We start from the raw sequence: 23,613 nt of genomic DNA, 5'->3' as shown, positions 1-23,613 counted from the left end.
TTCCTCGAATTATTTATCTTTTCAAGTATTTATCCAAATTCCCTTTTACTATTCAATCTGCTTCCACTTCCCTTTCAGACAGTGTCTTTCCAGATCATAGCAAGTCACTTCTCAAGTAAATTTCTTCTTGACGTCCCTCTGGGTTCTTTAGTCAGTAACCTCTGGTCACAATGGCAAGTGGCGATGTCACTGAACTACTAATCCAGGGATCCAGGCTAATGAACTGGGGACAAGAATTCAAATCGCGCCATGGCAGATAATGAAATTTAAATTCTGGCGAAAAAAAACTAGAATTAAAAACCTACTGATGACCATGAAACCAATTTCACAAAAACCCATCCAGTTCACTAATGTTTTTTAGAGAAGGAAATCTGCCGTCCTTACTTGGTCGAGCCTACATGTGATTCCAGAGTCACAGCAATGCAGTTGACACTTAAATGCCCTCAGGAATGGGCAATAAATCTTAATCTAGCCAGGGACTACCACATCCCATGAATGAATAAAAAGCAGTAAAATTCCTACAGCCCTATTGCAAAGAAGAACAGAGAAGTTCTATAGAATCTCTGCAATGCAGAGGATACCATTCGGCCCATCAAGCCTATACTGACTCTCCGACCGAGTATCCCCCCCACTCCTCAACTAGCCCTGCAACCCCATGTATTTACCCCACTGATCTACATACCTTTAGACCCTAAGGGGCAATTTAGCATGGTCAATCCACCTAACCTGCATATTTTTGGACACTCAGGGGTAACTTAGCATGGCTAATCCACCTAACCTGCAAAGTGGTTTAGTGGTTAGCATTGCTGCCTCACAGCGCCAGAGATCAGGATTTGATTCCTGGCTTGGGTCACTGACTGTGTGGAGTTTGCACTTTCTCCCTGTGTGGGTTCCCCCTGGGTGTTCCATTTTCCTCCCACAGTCCAAAGATGTGTGGGTTAGGTTGATTAGCCATGAGAAATTTTCTTTTAGTGTTAGGGAGCTAGCAGGGTGAATATGTGGGGCTATGGGGATAGGGGCTGGGTGGGACTGTGGCTGGTGCAGACTCGATGGGCCAAATGGCCTCCTTCTGGGCTGTAGGGACTCTATGATCTTTGGACTGTGGGAGGAAACCAGGGCACTGAAGGAAATATATGTAGACATGCATAAACTCCAATAATCCCCAGATTACTGCCTTGGGGATTACACTGCCATCACTACACCGGCTCCTCCCTTGTTCCCAGCATTCCGGGCAATATTTGTCCCTCAACCAACAACTAAACACAGGTTGACCCAGATCTTTCCGTCTCCAGCTGGGCATACCCCATAAATACCCTGGAAGATGAACAGGGAGATCCCGTGACCGTCTGAATGCAAGGAGTCTGCAGGCATTGTACGAGAATGAGAAATGGGAGCAGAAGTAGACCACGTGTACTATCGAGCAGGTCCGCATTCAGTCTCATCATGGCTGATCTTGATCTTCAACTTCCATTACCTGCCTGCTCCCCATATCCCTTAAATCTCTTAGAAACCAGTAATCCGTATTTTCCAGCATCAATGATCGAGCATTTAAAATCCTCTGGGGTAGAGAATTCCAAAGATTCACAACACTGAGGCAGATTCGGCAAAACTCCATTGGAAGGAGAAAGAGGAGGTCAGCTGAGGTGTTAATAGTTCAGCACTCTAACATGTGTTTCTGCACACTCACTCATGCATCACTCAGATTGTCTTTGAAGCTATGAAGAATACTGGCAGCTTCTCGGACATTGCATTGGATGACATCTTTCTGACAAATGGCACCTGCAAAAAGAGTGAATACCCAGAGCCAACAGCGGAACCGAAACCCACAACACCACCTCCAGGGCCCAGTGAGTATGAAACGTCATGTGGATATATACTTATGGGGCAGACTGATAAAGAGACCTTTTGATTTGATTTTGATTTGATTTATTCTTGTCACGTATTAACATACAGCGAAAAGTATTGTGTCTTGCGCTATACAGACAAAGCATACCATTCATAGAGAAGGAAATAAGAGAGTGTAGAATGTACTGATATAGTCATAGCTAGGGTGTAGATAAATGAATGAATGATAAGAAGTTTCCATTCTCCATTTCCAATCTGCATTTGCAGAACTTCATTTAAAACTGTCGCAGGCTGCAATTATCCTCAGTTGGTTCCTGAGCTAAGCATGAAGAGAGAAACTCATCCAATCTTCCCTGACTGTGGTCAGATTTGACTTAGAGCAGAATTGGGTTTGCCTGGAAGAATAGTTTTGGAATTAGAATAATATTTGCTTTGCACACAGCATTATAACAGAAAAGCATCTCAGAACGCCTTATACCTGGATCGCTTTTGAAGTGTCTGTTATTTTGTACACCAGTACAACAAATGCTTAATATGAGCTATGTCCCACAGTAACAAGGAGATGATTGACCAGTTAACTTACAGGGTGGCATCGGTTGATGGACACATGATGGGCAAAATCCCAATGGTGTTAGTCAGTCTTTTATATTGTATCATGGAAAGAAGCAAACGGGACCTCAATCTGAGATCTCAGATGAACCATGTCCAACAGTGCAGTCATCGAGGCCACTTTGGAGTGGAATTTCAGATTAGGTACTCAAATCCTACAGAAAGTGAAAGATGACCATAGGCTGCTCTCCCCTTTGATGGGGTGGGGGGAAGAATCACCACAACTCAGGTGGGGGGCAAGATTGAGAAGGTGGGGCCTCAGCTGGTATGGGAATTGAACCCATGCTATTAGCTGCACTCTGTATCACGAACCAGTGGTCCAGCCAACTGAGCTAAACTGACCGTCAACTCAAATCCTAGAGTGGGGCTTAAACCTGTAGTACACCAGGCCAATGAACAAAAATCCATGTTTTGTGCTACTCATGCCTTCTCAGTCAGGAAAACACACTCTCTATCTCTGCTGAAGGTAATCCCTGAAGTGTGATCTCACTTCAGGTTAAGCCGTTACCTGAAGCACATTGGGTGGGATTTTCTGGCCAGGCTCACCCGAGGTCAACGGATCCATGGTCTGCCCCTCTCGCCCGCTATGATTCCCGTGGTGTGCGGAAAGGGAAAATTTGCCGCACTGTTTCTGGAAGACATGGTAAGATATTAGAGAAAGGCAGGTTCCTGTGTGGGTGAGATGATGAATGATCGAGAGGTCACCAATGCCCATGGGACCCCATGCCCAATGAGGGCAAGAAGAGAGAAAACTGAAAGGAGATTCCTGCCTGGTGAAAAGTCTGATCACTGCTCTGTTACACTGTACATCATTTATTCCCAAAAATTATCTTCTTTTTACAGCTGATTGTGGAGGTCCATTGGAACTATGGGAACCAAACACGACCTTCAGTTCAATGAATTACCCCAGAAACTACGTTAATCATGCATTTTGTAAGTAAGGCTCTCCTTCACTAACAGTTGGATTTTTTTATTCACATTATTGATTTGAGAATAGATGGTGCGCTTGAATCAGAATGTTTCTTATTCTCTCCATTGTGGTTCCCCTGTGCAATTCCCAACATTTCTCTTTCACTGATGATCCCTCACCACTCCCATTCAAGTTCAGCTATGTATCAGGAGAAAAGAGAAAGATTCTGACAGGGAGACACCCCTGACTTCTGTTCTCATCTACACCCCCACAATTCCCCCACCTTGCGCCTCTACCAATCTCACACCAATGCTTGCAGTGTTCCTGTCTCATTCACAAACAATCCAAATTGTCCAATCTCCAAAGCAATATCTTGCAGTTTACCTCCTTGCGTAGCAAGCCTGAGGAGCTGGTTCTCTTCCAACAAGAGAAGATCACTCTCTAACATAGACAGGGGATACAGAATCCTTCATGTTGCGGGGCTTTTTTGATACTTTGCTTGTTAATGTAGTTACAACTACTGTTCTGCTCAAACAGCCAGCCAAAGTTACAGAGTGGTTCAAGATGATTTGCTGAAGGACTATAGCTCTAGGACCCTGACTTAAGTCATCAAGACCAGTCGGAGTACAGAAGTCAGAAATACGCAAGCAGTTATAGTTTCAAATTCAATTACAAGTAATTGGCATATACCAATCAGCCAGGGAGTTATCTCTATCCTGTCACAATAATTGATTAAGATTACATCATTCATAAGGTACGGATATTAAAACCAATTACTGTCATCTTAAGCTTGTTAATTATAATATCCAATCAGCATGATGTTTTAATTGCATCTGTAAGTTATTGTTCCAACTGTCTTTGGACACTCCAAATGCAAATGAATGTTAAAACACAAATTAATTCTCCCATTCTAAATATCTGGTTCAATGTTCAATGGCCTCTCCCAGGCTAAGATGGTCCCATCCCACTCCCCACCACTCCCCAACTCCTGCTTATCTGAAAGGTCTGTCACTTGGATAGTCATTTTTTGCCTGGAAACAGCAACTTAATATACTGATATGAATATCTCTGCTGTTAAACTCTTAACCGGCTTTTTTTTTGGTTTGGCCCCTTTAACCCTTTCGCTGAACACAATTATTAACATGGCAACGTGGCTAACTATTCTCCTCCATAATTATTAGCATGGGTATTATTTCCCCTCACATCGCAAGGGCAAACATTGTTTTTTTAAGTATAGTAAGGGCATCATGATCAGCGCAGGCTTGGAGGGCTGAAGGGCCCATCCCTGTTCTGTACTTTTCTTTGTTTTTTATACTCTTTGGTCTAAGTGCCAATAGATGTTGTCCATCCACCCTTCAAGATGAGCTGACAGAGGTTTTGTGTCACGTTGCTCCTGGACTAAGCAAGTGAGATGACATAGGGTGCTTTAACTAAGTAAGGATTCCAATTCCCATTGATGACTTTCTCCATTCAGAAAGGAAAACAGAACTAGAAGGCACAGCCTCAAAATAATTCTGGAATTTTCTGCCCGTTGAAGTGGTGGAGGCTACCTCGCTAAATATATTTAAGACACGGGTAGATAGATTTCTGATAGACAGGGGAGTTGAGGGGGTTGAGCTATGAGGAGAGGCTGAATAAACTAGGCTTGTACTCGTTAGAGTTTAGAAGAATGAGGGGAGATCTCATTGAGACGTATAAGATGATGAATGGGATGGATAGGATAGAGGTGGAAAGACTCTTCCCGCTCAAAAAAGACAGTAGGACTAGGGGGCACAGCCTCAAGATAAAGGGGGGGCGGTTCAGAACGGAGTTGAGGAGGAACTTCTTCACTCAAAGGGTGGTGAATATCTGGAATTCTCTGCCCGTTGAAGTGGTGGAGGCTGCCTCGCTAAATATTTTTAAGAAGCGGGTTGATGGGTTTTTGATAAGAGAGGGGATTAAGGGTTATGGGGAGAGGGCGGGAAAGTGGAACTGAGCCACGACAGATCAGCCATGATCTTATTGAATGGCGGGGCAGGCTCGAAGGGCCAGATGGCCTACTCCTGCTCCTATTTCTTATGTTCTTATGTTCTTAAAGGTTATGGGCGGACAGCGGGAAAGTGGAACTGAGCCACTTCAGATCAGCCATGATCTTATTGAATGGTGGGACAGGCTCGAAGGGCTAGATGGCCTACTCCTGCTCCTATTTCTTATGTTCTTATGTTCCGTCTTTCACCGAATCCTCCACATATGTTTTATTTTATTTCAGGTACATGGTATTTAATGGCAGGCAAGGGCAAAAATATCCAACTCCATTTTGAAGACTTCAGTTTAGAAAAGAATTATGACGTGTTGGAGGTCAGAGATGGGAGAGGAAAAGATTCATTACTGATGGGTAAGCGTCACCTTCATTGTTTTATTCATTCTCTCTTACTAGTTTCAACTTGCCCTGGTGTATTTCTAAATCACCACTCTGCTCATTAGCAAAATGTGAGTCTCCTTATGATTCCTCATGCATGGATTCCGTTGTAACATGGTACAGCAATAACTAGCAGAAGCCACATACTTCCTGTCCCTGAACAGTCATTGTGAGCATCATCGCCAAGGCTTTTTCAACAGCACCTCCCTAACACACAGCCTCTGGCACATGGAAGGGCAAGGGCATTGGGAATAGCATCACCTCCAAATCCACACCATCCTGAACTTAGAAATATATCCCTATTCCTTCACTGTTCCTGGGTCAAAATCCTGGAACCCTCCTCCCGGCATAGTGGGAGCACCTGCACTTCACAGATTGTAGTGTTGTTGTCCATGTATCTTCACACCCAAACTATTTCCATCTACCATTTGGTGAATAGTGGGAAAGTGATGGAAGGATTTCCAACCTGTCCACTGAGCTGTGTTGAATGCTCCTTTCATGGACAATAAGTCCTGGCATTGGGCTTGAACCTGGAGCTTCTGGTTCAGTGGAAGTGACACTATCACTGTGCCATAAAATCTCCTCTCTTTGTAATGGGGCTCGCCACCACTTCTCAAAGGCAATTAAGGGTAAGCAAAATTATTAATAAATGCACAGAATACATATCAAGGAACTAAAGCTAAGCCTTCATGAATCATAGTTTAGCTCTTAGCTGGAGTATTGTGTTCAATTTGGGGAGGCAGTGTCACAGTGGTACTGTCACTGGACTGGAAGGCCAGAGCCCCAGGATATTGCTCTGGAGACTCAGGTTCGAATCCCACCATGACAGATGGGTGAAATTTGAATTCAATAATAAAATCTGAAATTAAAAGTCTACTTATGAACATGGAACCCATTGTTGATTGTCGTAAAAACCCATCTGGTTCATGAATGCCCTTCAGGGAAAGAAATCTGTCATCCTCATCTGGTCTGGCTTACGCACAACTCCAGACTCACAGCAATATCGCTGACTCTTAAATGCCCTCGGGGATGGGCAATAAATGCTGATTCAGCCAACGATGCTCACATCCCACGAATGAATAGAAAAAAGTCTAAGTACCATGCTTCAGAATGATATTAGGATCTTGGATGCAGATCGGATTTATTGGAATCGTACTGGGGTGAGTGAGTTCAGTTATGTGAAGTTTAAGCCATTCTCCTTAGAGCAGAGAAGGTTTAGGGGAGGTTAGACAGCCATTCTGATGGAGAAGTTGTTTCCATTGGCACAAAGGACAAGGGGTCACAAATTCAAGATGATTGTCAAAAGGAACAGAGACAATATGAGGAAATATGTTTTGATGCAGTCAGTTATTACGAACTGGAATGCACTGCCTGAAAGGGCTGTGGAAGCAGGTTCAGTAGTGACTTTCCAAAAGAGAATTGAAGCATTGGAACATACAGGGAAAGAGCTGTAGGGAATGGAAATAATTGGACATTTCTACTAAAAGTGTGGGATAAACGTGAACCCACTGTGTCGTATCATTCTGTGATTCTCTGACCCTACATCCTGTCCAATATTTATCCCTCGACCGACATCACTAAAACCAGATAATCTAGTCACTGACACATTACTGTTAACCAGACATTGCTGAGTGCTAAATGATTCCAGCCATCCAGGTTTGATTCCCGGCTCGGGTCACTGTCTGTGCGGAGTTTGCACATGCTCCCCGTGGGTTTCCTCAGTTTCCTCCCACAGTCCGAAAGACGTGTTGGTTAGGGTGCACCAGCCATGCTAAATTCTCCCTCAGTGTACTCTAATAGGTGCCGGGTTGTGGCGACTGGGGGATTTTCACAGTAAATGCAAATCTACTTGCGACAAAGAAATAAACTTTAATTTCCGGCTTTGGTCGGCTGGTTAGTCATGCAGAGTGACACCAACGACACGGGTCCAATTCACGGGTACCGGCTGAAGCTATTCCTAAAGGCCCCACCTTCTCAACCGTGACTCTCAGGTTGAACCGCCACCAGTCAGCTCTCTCTCAAGTGGGAGAGCAGTGGATGGTCCTCTGGGACTGTGGCATCATTTCATTTCACTGGCTTTGGGAAAGAGCTGTTCCGCAATCCAGCCACCATATTTTGTTCATGGGACATGGGCATCACTGGCTGGCCAGCATTTATTGCCCATCTCTAGTTGCCCCTTAAACTGAGTGACTTGCAAAGCCATTTCAGAGGACAGTTCTCAGTCAAGCACATTGCTGTAGAGTTGCGTGTAGGCCAGATCAGGTAAGGGTGGCAAATTTCCTTCCCTAAAGGACATTAGTGAACCAGATGGGTTTTTCCGACAATAATTTCAGTAAATTCTTAATTCCAGAATTTTTAGTATTGAGTTCAGATTGCATCATCCGCAATGGTGGGATTTGAACCCGGGTCCCCAGAACATTGGCTGTGTTTAGGGATTAATAAAGTTTAAAGTTTACTCATTAGTGCCACAGGTAGGTTTACATTAACACTGCAATGAAGTTACTGTGAAAATGTCCTTGTTGCCACACTCCGGCGCCTGTTCGGGTACACTGAGGGAGAATTTAGCATGGCCAACGCACCTAACCTGCACGTGTTTCAGACTCTGGGGAAAGACCAGAGGAAACTCACACAGACACAAGTAGAATGTGCAGACTCCGCGCAGACAGTGACCCAAGCCGGGAATCAAACCCGAGTCCCTGGCGCTGTGAGGCAGCAGGGCTAATCACTGTATCAACATTCCACCCAGTAGCCTAGCAATAATGCCGCTAGGTCTCCCAGCATTGCAAGAGAAGACCGTGCTTTGTAAGTAGGTAATTAGCTAATTGATGTGATCTGGGACCATGAAAAGTGCTGGATAAATACAACGCCTTCTTGATACTGTAAAGTGGACTTTTTTATTTCCCACGTAGCAATGTCAACTTGACCAACCCTGTGTGTAACAGACACGATGTGGAGATGCCGGCGTTGGACTGAGGTAAACACAGTAAGAAGTCTGACAACACCAAGTTTAAGTCCAACTGATTTATTTGATAGTAAACTCACAAGCTTTCGGGGTTTCTCTCTTTGTCAGGTCAATGGAGAGTTTGGCCTCTGACCTTCGGGTAAGCATTCTCCAAGGTGGCCTTCATGACACACAACAGCGCAGAGTCGCTGAGCAGAGACTGATAGCCAAGTTCTGCACACATGAGGACGGTCTCAACGGGGATCTTGGGTTCATCTCACACTATCTGTAACCCCCGTGACTTGCCTGGGTTTGCAAAACCTCACTTACTGTGCTGTCTGGAGACAATACACATCTCTTTAACCTGTGCTCAGTGCTCCTTCCACTCACATTGTTGGCCACTTTAGGACTTGAACAGCAGGCTAGGTATAAAGATTTGCATTCTAATCAGTAATCTGTAAACTGTCTGTACTGTCATATGCTCTGTCTGATGCCAGAACTCTGCATTCACTTGACGAAGAGGGAAACCTCGAAAGCTTGTGAACTTACTGTCAAATAAACCGGTTGGACTTAAACCTGGTGTCGTCAGACTTCTTACTGTAACAAACGCCACAGGCAATTCATCGTTGAGATGTTCAAAAATGAATGAACTGTGAAACGAAGGGTAATGTTGAAGAAATGCTTTGTGTCTAAGCTTTATTAAAACTGAACTGCGCCCTACCTTTTTTTTGTTTTCTGGTTCTAGGTGTGTATACAGGTTACCAACCTGTAAATGACCTCTTCTCCACCAAAAGTGAAATGACAGTTTATTTCACCTCAGACAAGTTGGGAACCAGGAAAGGATTCCTGGCAAATTTTACAACGGGATTCCACTTGGGATTGCCAGGTACAACAGTCTCATTTTGCTTCAGCCATTGGATAAACCAGTCCCAATATTGAATCATAATGATTCGAGCTGTATTGTAAAATGTTAACTGATCCATCAAGTTCTCACCTCTGAGCCAGAAGCTTTACGTAAGAGTTTCAATGTGTAAAATCTAGAATTGGCACTTGGTGCAATACTGAGAGAGTGCTGTACCACCAGAGGTGCTGTCTTTCGCATCAGATGTTAAATCATGATCTGTCCATCTTCTTAGATGGACATCAGGACGTAGAAGAACAGGAACATGGAAGAAAAACTACAGCACAAACAGGCCCTTCGGCCCACAAGTTGCACCGAACATATCCCTACCTACTAGGCTTATCTATAACCCTCTATCTTACTAAGTGTCATGTCCTTACCCAAAAGTCTCTTAAAAGACCCTATCGAATCCGCCTCCACCACCACCGCTGGCAGCCCATTCCACGCACCCACCACTGAATGAGTGGACCATTCAGCCTACTTATCAGTTTCTTGGCTCCTTTGATGAATTCCAACTTACTCCAAGTTTCGGGCTTACCACTTTTTCTGGTTGCCTTGGAAGCCACTTTCTTTGATCTAATGCAGTCTTTCAACTTCTTTCATTAGCCACAGTTGCTTTAGCTTTGCTGCTGGATGTTTGTGCCGCAGAGAAATGTTTATTTGTTGTAAACCAAATATCAGCCATTGTCTGCCCACCATCAAAGTTTTTAGTGTATTTTCCCAATCCATCATGGCCAATTTGCCCCTCACACCTTAATTTCCTTTGTTCAGATTTAAGAGCCCAGTCTCAGAGCTATATTGCTTTCAAACTTGATGTAAAGTTCCATCATATCACTCTTCCCCAATGTACCACTGATATAAATGACTTGGATGAAGGGGCCGAAGGTATGGTTGCAAAATTCGCTGGTGACACAAAAATGGATAGGAAAATAAATTGTGAGGAGGGTGTAAGGAGGCTACAAAAGAACATAGATCGGTTAAATGAGTGAACAAAACTCTGACAAATGGAGTATGATGTGGGCAAATGTGAAACTGTCCGCATTGACAGGAAGAATGAAAAAAAGCTTATTATCTAAATGATGAGAATTGCAAAGCTCTGAGGTGCAGAGGGATCTGGGTGTCCTAGTACATGAGTCACAAAAGGCTAGTACACAGATACAGTGAGTAATCAGGAAAGCTAATAGAGTGGGCAGCACGGTGGCACAGTATTTAGTACTGCTGCCTCACAGCTCCAGGGACATGGGTTCAATTCCTGACTTGGATCACTGTCTGTGTGAAGTTTGCATGTTCTCCCCATGGCTGCGTGGGTTTCCTCTGGGTGCTCTGGTTTCCTCCAAAGATGTGCAGGTTAGGTGCATTAGCCACGCTAAGTTTCTCCTTAGTGTCTCAGGATCACGGGTCAGAAGGATTAGTGGATAAATTTAAGGCATCGCAGGGATAGGGCTTGGGTGGGATTGTTGTTGATGGAGACACAAAGGGCCAATTGGCCTCGTTCTGCACTGTAGGGCTTCTATGAGTTCTATGAGTATAATATTATTGTTTATATTGAGCGGATTTGGTTATATAAATAAAGAGATTATGCTTCAGTTCTACAGAGTATTGTGATACCACATCTGGAGCATTGTGTACTGTATTGATCTTATTATCTAATGAAAGATGTAAACACATTAAAAGCAGTTCAGAGAAGGTTTAATGGGCCAATACCAGGGATGAGCAGGTCAAGGTCGGAGAGGTTAGGTTTGAATCCACTAGAGTTTAAAAGAGTAAGAGTTAACTTATTCATAGAACGTAGAACATTACAACACAGTACAGGCCCTTCGGCCCTCAATGTTGTGCCGAGCTATGTCCAATCCCAAGATCAAGCTATCCCACTCCCTATCATTCTGGTGTGCTCCATGTGCCTATCCAATAACTGCTTGAAAGTTCCTAAAGTAAAGTAACTTGTTCAAAACTTTTAAGATACTTGTGGGTATTGACATGGAGAGGATGCTTCCTCTTGTCGGGGAATCTAGAACTAGAGGTCACTGATTAAAAATAAAGGGTCACTCATTTAAGGCAGAGATGAGGAGAGTTATTTTCTCTCAAAGGCTTGTGAGTCTCTAGAACTCTCTTCCTCCAAAGGCAGTGGAAGCAAAATCTTTAAATATGCTAGCTACATTCTTCATTAACAATAGGTGGGGGGAAGGAGAAGGGAGGAAAGTTATTGGGGGGGGGGGGGGGGTGGCAGGATATGTGGGGTTGAAGTGAAATTAGGTAAGCCATGATCTTATTGAATGGCAAAGCAGGCTTGAGGGCCAAGTGGCCTACTCCTGCTCCTAATCCATATGCATGTCCATATGTAAAGGCTTCTTTACAGCAAGGTTATTAATTAATCCTTTCTCATTACTTAATACTAAATCTGCAATAGCCCAATCTCTAATTGGCTATTCAATGCGTTGCTCCAGAAACATATCTCATTAGTGCTCCAGTAATTCATCCTCTGTCGTATTAGTGCTAATTAGCTTTACCCAAATTATACATAAATTGAAGTTGTCCATCATTACAATATTACTGATGTTAAATGTAGCTCTAATTTCCTTATTTATGTCATGCCCAACATTACTCCTCCAGTGGGTGATGTGTAAACATTGCCCACCAATGTGCTGCCCCTGCTGTTGCTTTCTTCCATCCAAACTGACTTTACATCGTGACCCTCTGGATCATCAAATCTCTAAAGTGCAGAAGGAGGACATTCGGCCCATCGAATCTGCACCAATAACAATCCCACTCAGGCCCTATCCCCATAACCCCACATATTTACACCCCCCAATCCCTCTAACCTATGCATCCCAGGACACTAAGGGGCAATTTAGCATGTCTATTGCACCTAACCCGCACATCTTTAGACTGCAAGAGAAAACCGGAGCACCTGGAGGAAACTCAAGCAGGCACAGGAAGAATGTGCAGGCTCCACACAGAACATGAGGACATAAGAACTAGGAGCAGGAGTAGGCCATCTGGCCCTTTGAGCCTGTTCCACCATTCAATAAGATCATGGCTGATCTTTTTGTGGACTCAGCTCCACTTACCCGCCCACTCACCATAACCCTTAATTCCTTTACTGTCCAAAAATAAATCTATCCTTGCCTTAAAAACATTCAGTGAGGTAGCCTCAACTGCTTCAGTGGGCAGGGAATTCCACAGATTCACAACCTTTTGGTGAAAAAACTCCTCCTCAACTCAATCCTAAATCTGTTCCACAATGACCCAAGCCAGGAATCGAACCCAGGCCCCTGGAACTGTGTGCCAACTATTGTACCACCGTGCCGCCCCTCTAAGATCCTTCATCACTCATGTACTAATCTCATCCCTTATTAACAACACTACCCCACCTCTTTTAATTTTTGCCTATGCTTCCTAAATGAAACATTGAATATTTAATTCCCAGTCTTTTTCTTATTCGAGTGACATTGGCATCACTGGCTGGCCAGCCTTTATTACCCATCCCTAGTTACCCTCGGAAGGCAGTTGAGAGTCAACCACATTGCTGTGGCTCTGGAGTCACATGTAGGCCAGACCAAATAAGGACAGCAGATTTTCCTTTTCCCTGAAGGACATTAGTGAACCAGATAGCCTTTTTCTGACAATCGACAATGGTTTCATGGTCACTGGTAGATTCTTAATTCCAAATTATTTTTTATTGAATTCAAATTCTACCATCTGCCATGGTGGGATTCGAACCTGTTTCCCCAGAATATTGGCTGAGTTTCTGGATTAATAATTTAGCAATAATGCCACGAGGCCATTGCCTCCCCATGTCACCCTGGCCTTGGTCACCCCATAACCATATCTCTGGATTCATAATTAAATCATTTATCTATTTTGGACCATTAATTCATCTACTTTTTTCAAAAGCTGCGTGCGCTCAGATAGACTGCATTTAAGTTTGTTTTTTTAAACATGTTTCCATGTTCTGATTGATTTGCTCTGACTGCCTAGAAGATCCCAGGGCTTTATTTCAAAAGAAGATCGCAAGAAGGGGGAATGGATCCCCCTACAGAATAAATATCTCCCACTTTCTATGCCTCTTAGCTTTGACAAATGGTCATCTGAACTCAAAACATCAGCTCCTTACTCTCCTTACAGATGCTGCCAGACCTGTTGAGATTTTCCAACATTTTCTCTCTAAAGATCACAGGAAGGTTGCCCAATATTCCTCACAGTTGTTGGTGTTTAAGTCGATCTACTTGAAGTCCAAAAACACACTCCAAAAATGGGGATTGACTTTGATGGTCAGTATAAAAGTGAGCCACCAGTGTTGGTGTGGGTGGGCTGCCATCTTTGTAGTTCATCACATGGTGTCTGCCATTGTGGGCATGTCCTAAACTGCCACGCACCTTCACAACACGACAGTATTGCCTGCTTGGTCTTTTACTCCAAGTTATAGGTAAAGCATCCATTTGTGGTGTGAACAATTGAAGCTAACAAAAGTAGCTTGTCATGACTGAAAAGTGACTTAACATATGTGCGAAAAACTTGCTTCTTGGGGTCAGAAAAATGGGGTCATCTAATAAGCAAGATCGATTTGCATTCTGCGATGTATGGTATTTTTCAACCAAAGTCAGTAAACATATTGCAGGTCAGTATCTCATGCTCGCTGTGGGATCTTACTGTGCTCAGATTGGCAGCTACTGTTGCCTGCCTTATAATAGTGACCACACTTCGAAAGCAGTTCATTCACTGTAAAGTCCTTTGCAAGTTGGTGAAGTTGCAACAAAAAGGTACAGAAATGAGAGTTAAGAGTTGTACATCTGTTTACTGTACGGAAAGTCACCATCTGGCCTGTGAGTATAGGCCAGCTCTCTACAGAACAATCTAGTCAGACCTGTTTCTCCTGCTCAATTCACTTTGCCCTGCACATTCTCCTTTTCTCTCTGAAAGGTTCAGTGTGTAAATCCGTTCTCCTCTGTCACGCTGAGATCTAATCCAGGAAAGATCAATCTCTGGCCTACTCTGTGTAAGGGTAACACGTAACGTATTCATTTAGACAGAATGAAGCCTCATCTTAAATTCCAATGACTTTGTTCTTTGTCTCTGTAGCTCCCTGCGCTCCCACAGATTATCGGTGTGCAAATGGGCAATGTATCTTCATGGACAAGTTATGCAATGGTCATCAAGACTGTGATGATGGTTCTGATGAAAGACATTGTGGTGAGTACCTTTGGCCGTAGACTTTGCTGGTTGTGCAGATGTAAAATATTCTACTCTGTACATGGACCAATTTTTCAGAACATGGGGGTTGAATTTCCTAGATCTTGGAAGTTGTATAATTGGTGGCATTAAGCAATTACGTTGGTGGCACGGTGGCACAGTTGTTAGCATTGCTGCCTCACAGCGCCAGGGACCCAGGTTCGATTCCCAGCTTGGGTCACTGTCTGTGTGGAGTTTGCACATTCTCCTCGTGTCTACATGGGTTTCCTCCAAGTACCCCGGTTTCCTCCAACTGTACAAAAGGTGTGCCGATTAGGTGGATTGGCCATGCTAAATTCTCCCTCAGTCTGCCCAAACAGACGCCGGAATGTGGCGACTAGTGGATTTTCACGGTAACTTCATTGCAGTGTTAGTGTAAGCCTACTTGTGACTAAGCAATAACCTGTTGAAAGAGTGTCATGCAATTATAGTGTGCCAAAGACAATGATGATCAGAAGATTTAACTTGCATGGGACCTTTTAACTGCTCACTCGCTCAGTCTCCTAGCAGCGTTTTGAGTTGAAATTTTCCCTCAGGTGCCTGAAATGGCGAAATGTATTTCTTTGTTCATTCACGGTGTGTGAACATCGCATGGCCAGACCACCATTTATTGTTCATTCCTAATTAGCATTTAGAAGGTGGTTTAGTTAGGTTTCTGGTCATTGACAACCCTAGTGTTCTGATGGTGGAAGATTCAGCAATGATAATGATGTTCATCGTCAAGGGGAGATGCTGGAGATATCAATTGTCTGGCACTTACATGGCCCAAATGTTCATGCTACCCATCAGCCAAGGAAGGGTATTATTAAAGTAGAAAGAGTGCAGAAAAGATTCACTGGGATTTAATGGTTTGAGTTATAAGGAGAAGCTGGACAGATTGAGATTTTTTTCCCTGAAATGTAGAAGGCTTAGGGATGATCTTATAGAGGTCTACAAAATAATGAGGGGCACATAGATCAGCTCGATAGTCAATATCTTTTCCCAAAGGTAGAGGAGTCTAAAACTAGAGGGTATAGGTTTAAGGTGAGAGGGGAGAGATACAAAAAGGTCCAAAGGGGCAAATTTTTCACACAGAGGTTGGTAAGTATCTGGAACAAGCTGCCAGAGATAGTAGTAGAGGTGGGTACAATTTTGTCTTTTAAAAAGAATTTGGACAGTCACATGGGTATGGAGGGATATGGGCCAAACGTGAGCAATTGGGACTTGCTTCGCGGTAAAAACTGGGCAACATGGGCAAGTTGGGTCAAAGGGCTGGTTTCCATGCCGCAAACCTCTGAAGCTTGAACGTTACCCAGGTTTTCTTGCATGCGGGCCCAGACAGCTTCAGTGGACAGGTATTGTGAATGGAGCCGTACACTGCGCAATCATCAGCGAACACCCCCGTGTCTGATACTATGTTGGAGATCATTGCTGAAGGGGCTGATCATAGTTCTACCTAGGACACTGATGTGAGTTGTTCCTGGAGCAGGGATTGTTATAAATTGAAGTAATTGCATGATTACTTTAAGGGCAGATAACATGGTTCAGTGATGATGCCACTAGGGTGTTTCACAGGTGGCTGTTTAGTTTCAGTTTCCACTCTGTATAGACAAGAGCGCTTACAATAAACCTTGTCACTATCAGTTTGAATCTGCATATGCAAATCACATTTTTTTGTTTAAAACACACAACCCCTAACCCAGGACATTACAGCGATTCATTGCACCATGGCCAGTGTGAACATCCCTTCAGCTCAATGAGCCTCCAGGCATCCTCAGTATTGAATACCCAGTCCCCTCTGTGATTCTTGTGGAAGTCTTCAGTTTCTCATTTTCTGTTCAAACCCCCAGTGCGCCTGTTGAATGGATCTCAGAGCAGTGACGGGCTGGTGCAGTTCAAGATGAAGACTCAATGGTTCTCAGCATGTGCAGACAATTGGTCAGAGAAGATATCAACTTTGCTATGTATGGAATTGGGCTTCAGGTAAGGTATAGTTTTGTCATTGGCATTTAGTCATATTGTGTAAAAACTTTCAGCATCTTCAGCAGTAATTTGTAGTTATATCGCACCTTTAACGTGATCAAACATGCCAATATACTCCATGGGAACATTATCAGAAACAGTTTTACATTGAGCCACACTACACTGAGGAGGTATCAGAAGAGATGCCCCCAAGCCAGATCAACTGGATAGGTTTGTGGGAATCAAAGGAGGAGTAAAGGAAAACGGGATGGAGAGATTTAGGGAGGACATTTCAGAGATTTTCGCCGAGGCAGTTGAAGAAATGACTACCAATATTGAAATTCTAGGATGCAATAGAGTCCATATAGAGGTGGGTGGTGATCTTGGAGAGTAGTAGGGCTGGGTGGAAGAGGTCACAGACATTGGGAAAGAAAACACGACCGGAGTGGAGGGAAGCGATGACCTAGTGGTATTATCAATAGACTATGAATCCAGCAACTGAGCGAATGTTCTGAAGACCCAGATTCAAATCCTGTCATGTTAGATGGTGGAATTTGAATTCAATACAAAAAAAATCTGGAATTAAGAGTCTACTGATGGCCATGAAACCATTCCAGATTGTCAGAAAAACCCAGCTGATTCACTAATGTCCTTAAGTGAAGGAAATCTGCTGTCTTTATCCAGTCTGGCCTACACGTGACTCCAGAGCCACAACAATCTCAACTGCCTTCAGGCAATTAGGGATGGGCAATAAATGTTGGCCAGCCAGTGACGTCCATGTCCCACGAATGAAAATATAAGTGTTTGAAAATAAGAGTGAGAATTTTAAAACCAAGGCATTACTGGATCAAGAAACAATGTACATGGAGCAATAGATGAATGAAACTGCAAAAAATTAGGATATGGGTAACAGTGTTTTGGATTCAATAGGATACAAGGCAGAGATTAGCCAGAAAAGCATTCCATGCACACAATATTCTCAATACATTCAGCAATTTCTCCTTTAACTTGTCGCATATCCTGCAAATAAAAGTTGTGGCTTTGGGTATCCGCATGGGCGCCAGTAATGCTTGTTTTTTTGTGGGGGATATGGAACATTCCTTGTTCCAGTCCTATTCATGCCCTCTCCCGTACTCTTTTCCTGTAACATCAATGCTTTTTGGTGCCACTTCACGCTCTTATCTGGACCTGGAGATTTATCAATTTTGCTTCTATTTCCACCCCTCTCTCATCTTCACGTGGTCCATCTCAAGCATTTCTTTTCCATGACCTTTCCATTTCCATTTCAGGCAATAAACTGACTGCCAATATTCATTATAGACTCATCAATTTCCACAGCTACCTTGACTACTGCTCCTCACTCCCATTCCCTGTAAGGACTCCATCCCATCCTCCCAGTTTCTCCGCCTCTGCACCCTCAGTTCCAATGATGCCGCCTTCGGAAACAATGCCTCGGACATGTTTACCTTTTTCCTGAACTGAGACTTCCTCCTCACTGTTGTTGGCAGGGCATTCAATTGTGCCAAACCCACCTTCCGCACCTCTGCCTTCACCTTTTCTCCTCCCTTATTACCTTATTACCGGAAGGACGTGGAGTCTCTGGAAAGGGTGCAGAGGAGGTTTACCAGGATGTTGCCTGGCATGGGGGGACTGGGTTACGAGGAGAGACTGAAGAGACTGGGGCTATTCTCCTTGGAAAGAAGGAGATTGAGAGGGGACATGATTGAGGTATATAAGATACTGAAGGGAATAGATAGAGTTAATAGTGAGGGACTGCTCCCTAGACTGGGTACGAACACAAGAGGTCATCACTTAAGGGTGAGGGGGGGGAGGTATAATTTGGAGGTAAGAGGAAGGTTCTTTACGCAGAGAGTTGTGGGGGTCTGGAATGCGCTACCGAGTAGGGTGGTGGAGGCAGGCACGTTGGACTCGTTTAAGATGCAGTTAGATAGGCACATGAGTGAAACGAGAATGGAGGGATATGGTAGGGGCTATTAAATAGGGTTAAACCTCGGGAGACACCGGAAGGGCAGGCTGTATGATTAATATTTTTGTCTTTATTCCACAGGTGGAGGTCCACCTCGTGTCAAGCGAGGGGCATGCACACGGCGGGTCGTGCGTGGGCTGCTCTTGGAAGTCCAGGAGTGGCCTAGTACTTCATGTCGGTGTGTGTGCTTGATCCTGGACCGATAGACGGGCTCCACAACAGCTCAGTGACTAGCACTGCTAGCTGTGCAGATACATGGATTTGGGCCTGTGTCTGTGGGAGTTTGCGCATTCTCCCTGTGGTTGCGTGGGTTTCCTCCCACACCCCAAAGATGTGCTCTTAGGCTAATTGGTTTCCACCAAATTGACACTATTTCTTCCCTGAATCTGACTGAGTAGGGTCCCATTCGTAGACATGCAGGGTAGAATAGGTGTAGGGCGATGCGGCGGCGCGGGCTCGTTGGGCCGAAGGGCCTGTTTCCCGTGCTGGGTTGTTCTTTGTTCTTTGTTCTTTGTTCTTTCAGGACCAAGATATGGCCCCTCTTCTCCTCATCTTTCACTCCTGCAGCCTCCGCACTCAATAGATTACTCTGCCATTTCCACTCAGTCCAACATGATGCCACCACGAAACACACCTTCCACGCACTACCCTGTCAGCATTCTGCAAGTACCACTCCGTCAATGACACCCTGGCCCACTCATCCATCACCCCCACCATTCATCCCCTTCCCACGGCATCTTTTCATGCAGTCGCAGAAGGTGCAGCTCCTCTCCCTTTACATCCCGTCTCCTCACTGTCCAAGAACCCACACTTCTATTCAATTTGGTTCATTGTATTCACTGCTTCCAACATGGTCCCTCCCGATGTACCATCCCCACACTCTGCCTCTTGCTCCCCCCCACCCCATCTCCCCAACAACCCCATACTGTACTACCTGTCACTAGTTTTTCTTACACTGTGCCTTGTTCTCGAAATAACAAATCTGCTATTTTACCTTTATATTACTGGGGCGGCACGGTGCCACAGTATTTAGCACTGCTGCCTCACAACGCCAGGGACCCAAGTTCAACTCCCAGCTTGAGTGTCTGTCTGCGTGGAGTCTGCACATTCTCCTGTGTCTGTACGGTTTTCCTCCGGGTGCTCCGATTTCCTCCTACAGCCTGAAAGGCGTGCTGGCTAGGTACTTTGGCTATGCTAAATTGTCCCTCAGTGTACCCAAACAGGCACCGGAGTGTAGCAACTAGGGAATTTTCACAGTAACTTAATTGCAGTGTTAGTGTAAACCTACTTATCATAATAATAAATAAATTTTAAACTTAAAAAAAAGTTAAACTTTAAGTCTGTACAGACCACAATCCCATCCAGGCCCTATCCCGTAACTCCACACAATTACCCTGCTAGTCCCCTAACACAAGGATCAATTTAGCACTTAGAATCAAAATGGTAAAATAAGGCCCCCCATGTCTGCGTGGGTTTCCTCCGGGTGCTCTGGTTTCCTCCCACAGTCCAAAAGGTGTGTTGGTTAGGTGGATTGGCTGTGCTAAGTTCTCCCTCAGTGTACTCAAACAGGCACCAGAGCGTGGCAACTCGGGGATTTTCACAGTAACTTCATTGCAGTGTTAATGTAAGTCTACTTGTGACATTAATAAAAGAAACTTAAACTGTCAGCACCTTCTTTAATCCTTAATGCCACCATTAACATTCCTTTATCTTGCGTCGATGACATTTTTGTCAATCTCTCCTGAACCCCAGCCTCTTATTCTGCTCCCCTTCCTCTACCCTCCCCTCGGATTATATAATTTATCACATCTCTCCCTCTCTTCAGTTCTGAAGAGGAGTTATGTAGACTTGGAATGTTAACCTCATTTGTCTCCACTGATGCTGCCAGACCTGCTGGGTTTATCCAGCATTCCAGTTTCTATTTTATGCACCGAAACACTTGTATTCCTTTAAGGTTACCATGGTGAATGAGGATAGATTAAGAGGGAATTTCCTGCCAAAATTTCAGCCGTCATCTGACTAACCTTCTCCACTACTCATAGCCTCCCGCAAGTTTTATATTCTAAGTATCTTACGGTGAAGATTAGCATCCTGTTAACCTTTTGATCACTATTTGTATCTGAAAACCTTTTTTTTGATAGCTTAACTGGAGCCTAAATTTCCATCAAATCTCCACGGTGCCCCAATGAATGGGAGTAATCACCGGCAGTGTCACTACAATTGTCACTTAGTGAAAACTGACTGCTAACCCGGGCTTTGAAAATCAACCTTTTACTCTCATCTGTCATTGTTATGTCTACAGTGTAGTACTTACGTTAAATTGCATCAACTGTCTTTCAAACGCTCACTTTATCTCGCTATGTATTTTTACAATATTCTTGTTTCTTCTCCGCAATTCATTCAGGGTTTTTTTTTCTGTCCTTTCCTGCTCAGAGTTACATGCTGAGATTTCAGGGTTCTACCCAATTCTTGGCCCCAGAATTTCCTAATAATTCTAATGGATGGTAAATCACGGGCTCTGAAATTAGGAGGAGGAAGAGTGTGGGTTTCAGCCGCCACACCAAACATTTGAACATGTTGCTCGAATCCTCCAGTCTCGCCCATAGCTGAGATTCTCCGGTTCCACTGCTGAGAATAGAATCTTGACTGAACGCCAAATTCTCCATCCTCGCATGCGGCGATGATAGGGCGAAGGAGATTGGAGAATCCCAGCCGTAATCTCGGCTGACACTCCCAGTGCAGTGCTAAAGGAGTGCTGCATTGCCAGATGACATTTCCTGTGTGAGACATTAAGCAAAGTTTCCATCTAACCTCTCAGAAGGACACAAAGAAGAAGAGGGAGGTCCTCCCTGTATCTTGGACCAACATTTACTGTTCTGCCAACCCCAGAAGATAAAACGACTGCTGGAACTAGAATAGAAAAGAATAGAATCCCTACAGTACAGAAGGAGGCCATTAGGCCCATCGAGCCTGCACTGACTACAATCCCACCCAGTCCCAATGCCTGTAACCCCATGTATTTACGTGCTAATCCCTCTCACACTGAGGGCAATTTAACATGGCCAATTCATATAACCTGCACATCTTTGGACTGTGGGAGGAAACTGGACCACTGGAGGAAACCCACGCAGACACGGGAGAACATGCAGACTCCACACAGACAGTCACCCAAGGCCGGAATCGAAACTGGGTCTATGGCGCTGCAAAGCAGCAGTGCTAACCATTGTGCCACCATGCCACTCAAACTTGCCGCATTTAAAGTGGTGGCCTTATTTCCATAACAGTGATTTTGATTCAAGAATAAGATAGCCTAAAAGCACTTTAGGACACCTTCAGATTGTATTGGATGCTAGATAAATGCAAATTCTTGAATAAGTTATGTTACTGAGAGGACCAGCTGAGGAGGGATTGTCCACAAACCTTCACTCAAACTGTTTTGCTGGCTGTTCTGTCCTCCACATTTCCATGTCTCCATTGGGTGAAATGAATTGGGTCAATAGAGAAGTTCACCACACAGGGAACTTGCAGAGCAGGAAAGGCTAGTGTTACAGACAGAGGAGAAATGATGAGCAGAACTCCCCTTTGGTTCTCACATGACTACTATATTTGAAGAAAAATAGCTTTTATAATTTATAAGTGCTTTACTTGTCAGAAGCAGGCAAGTGACAGGTTTCCTTGTAAGTCTTAAAAGAAAGATAAACGTTTATTGCTCAATACCTGGATATACGCAACTATACTTGTGCTCACATTCACATGGATAAACACACTCAGATAAAACCAGTGATTCCAGAAGTAGCATGGTTTCAAGATTTCTTTCTTACACTTACTTTTCCCTGGGATGAAGACTTGAAACAATTATAGAAACCCTACAGTGCAGAAACAGGCCCTTCGGCCCATTGAGTCTACACTGACCACAAACCCACCCAGGCCCTACCCCCATATTCCCTATACATTTACCTGCTAATTCCTCAAACCTACACATCCCAGGACACTAAGGGGCAATTTTAGCGCTGCCAATCAACCTAACCCACACATCTTTGGACTGTGGGAGGAAACCGGAGTACCCGGAGGAAACCCACGCAGACACGAGGAGAATGTGCAAACTCCACACAGACAGTGACCCAAGCTGGGAATTGAACCCAGGACCCTGGAGCTGTGAAGCAGCAGTGCTAACCACTGTGCTACCGTGCCACCACAATGCAAGGATGCAATTAGAAACATAAAAAAAGGAGCAGGAGTAGGCCATTCAGCCCTTCAAGCCTGATCACGCCTGATCCTTTATCTCAATACCGTACTCCCATTCTCTCCCAATATTCCTTGATGTCTTTAGTGTCTAGAAGCCTAACTGTATCTATCTTAAATATATTCAGAGGAGGCCTCCAAGCCTTCTAGGGTAGAGAATTCCAGAGGTTAATGGCACAACCTATACATTCAGACTGTGGCCTCTTGTTCTAGAACTCCCCCTCCCCCGCCAAGACAGGGAAAGTAATATTCCACATCCAGTTTGTCCAACCCTGTCAGAATTTTATACATTTTAATAAGATCCATGAGGAGCAGAACAATGGCACAGTGGTTAGCACTGCTGCTTCACAGCGCCAGGGACCCGGGTTCAATTCCAGCCTCGGGTGACTGTGTGAAGTTTGTACATTCTCCCCATGTCTGCGTGGGTTTCCTCCGGGGTACTCTGGTTTCCTCCCACAGCCCAAAGATGTACAGGTTAGGTTGATTGGCCATGCTAAATTGTCCCTTAGTGTCAGAGAGATTAGTGAGATGAATATGTGGAGTTAGGGAGATAGGTCCTGGGTGGCATTGTTGTCAGTGCAGGTTCAATGGGCTGGATGGTCTCCTTCTG

The 23,613-nt window shown here is 44.3% G+C and overlaps 1 protein-coding gene across 1 annotated transcript in view; it reads left to right on the top strand.

Moving 5' to 3' along the window:
* The window catches only part of tmprss15 (transmembrane serine protease 15), an 87,522-nt gene that overhangs the window by 48,008 nt on the left and 15,901 nt on the right, over window positions 1-23,613 (top strand). Inside the window, exons 12-17 of the mRNA XM_080203205.1 lie at window positions 1,703-1,847; window positions 3,298-3,387; window positions 5,613-5,738; window positions 9,449-9,589; window positions 14,684-14,794; window positions 16,663-16,795. Coding sequence (XP_080059331.1) covers window positions 1,703-1,847; window positions 3,298-3,387; window positions 5,613-5,738; window positions 9,449-9,589; window positions 14,684-14,794; window positions 16,663-16,795 — 746 coding nt within the window. The remainder of the gene's footprint in view (window positions 1-1,702; window positions 1,848-3,297; window positions 3,388-5,612; window positions 5,739-9,448; window positions 9,590-14,683; window positions 14,795-16,662; window positions 16,796-23,613) is intronic.

The sequence above is a fragment of the Carcharhinus amblyrhynchos genome, chromosome 15 (assembly GCF_965287045.1).
Source record: "Carcharhinus amblyrhynchos chromosome 15, sCarAmb.v2.hapA, whole genome shotgun sequence".
NCBI classification, from domain to species: Eukaryota; Metazoa; Chordata; class Chondrichthyes; order Carcharhiniformes; family Carcharhinidae; genus Carcharhinus; species Carcharhinus amblyrhynchos.
This window is presented reverse-complemented; position numbering and strand designations above follow the sequence as displayed.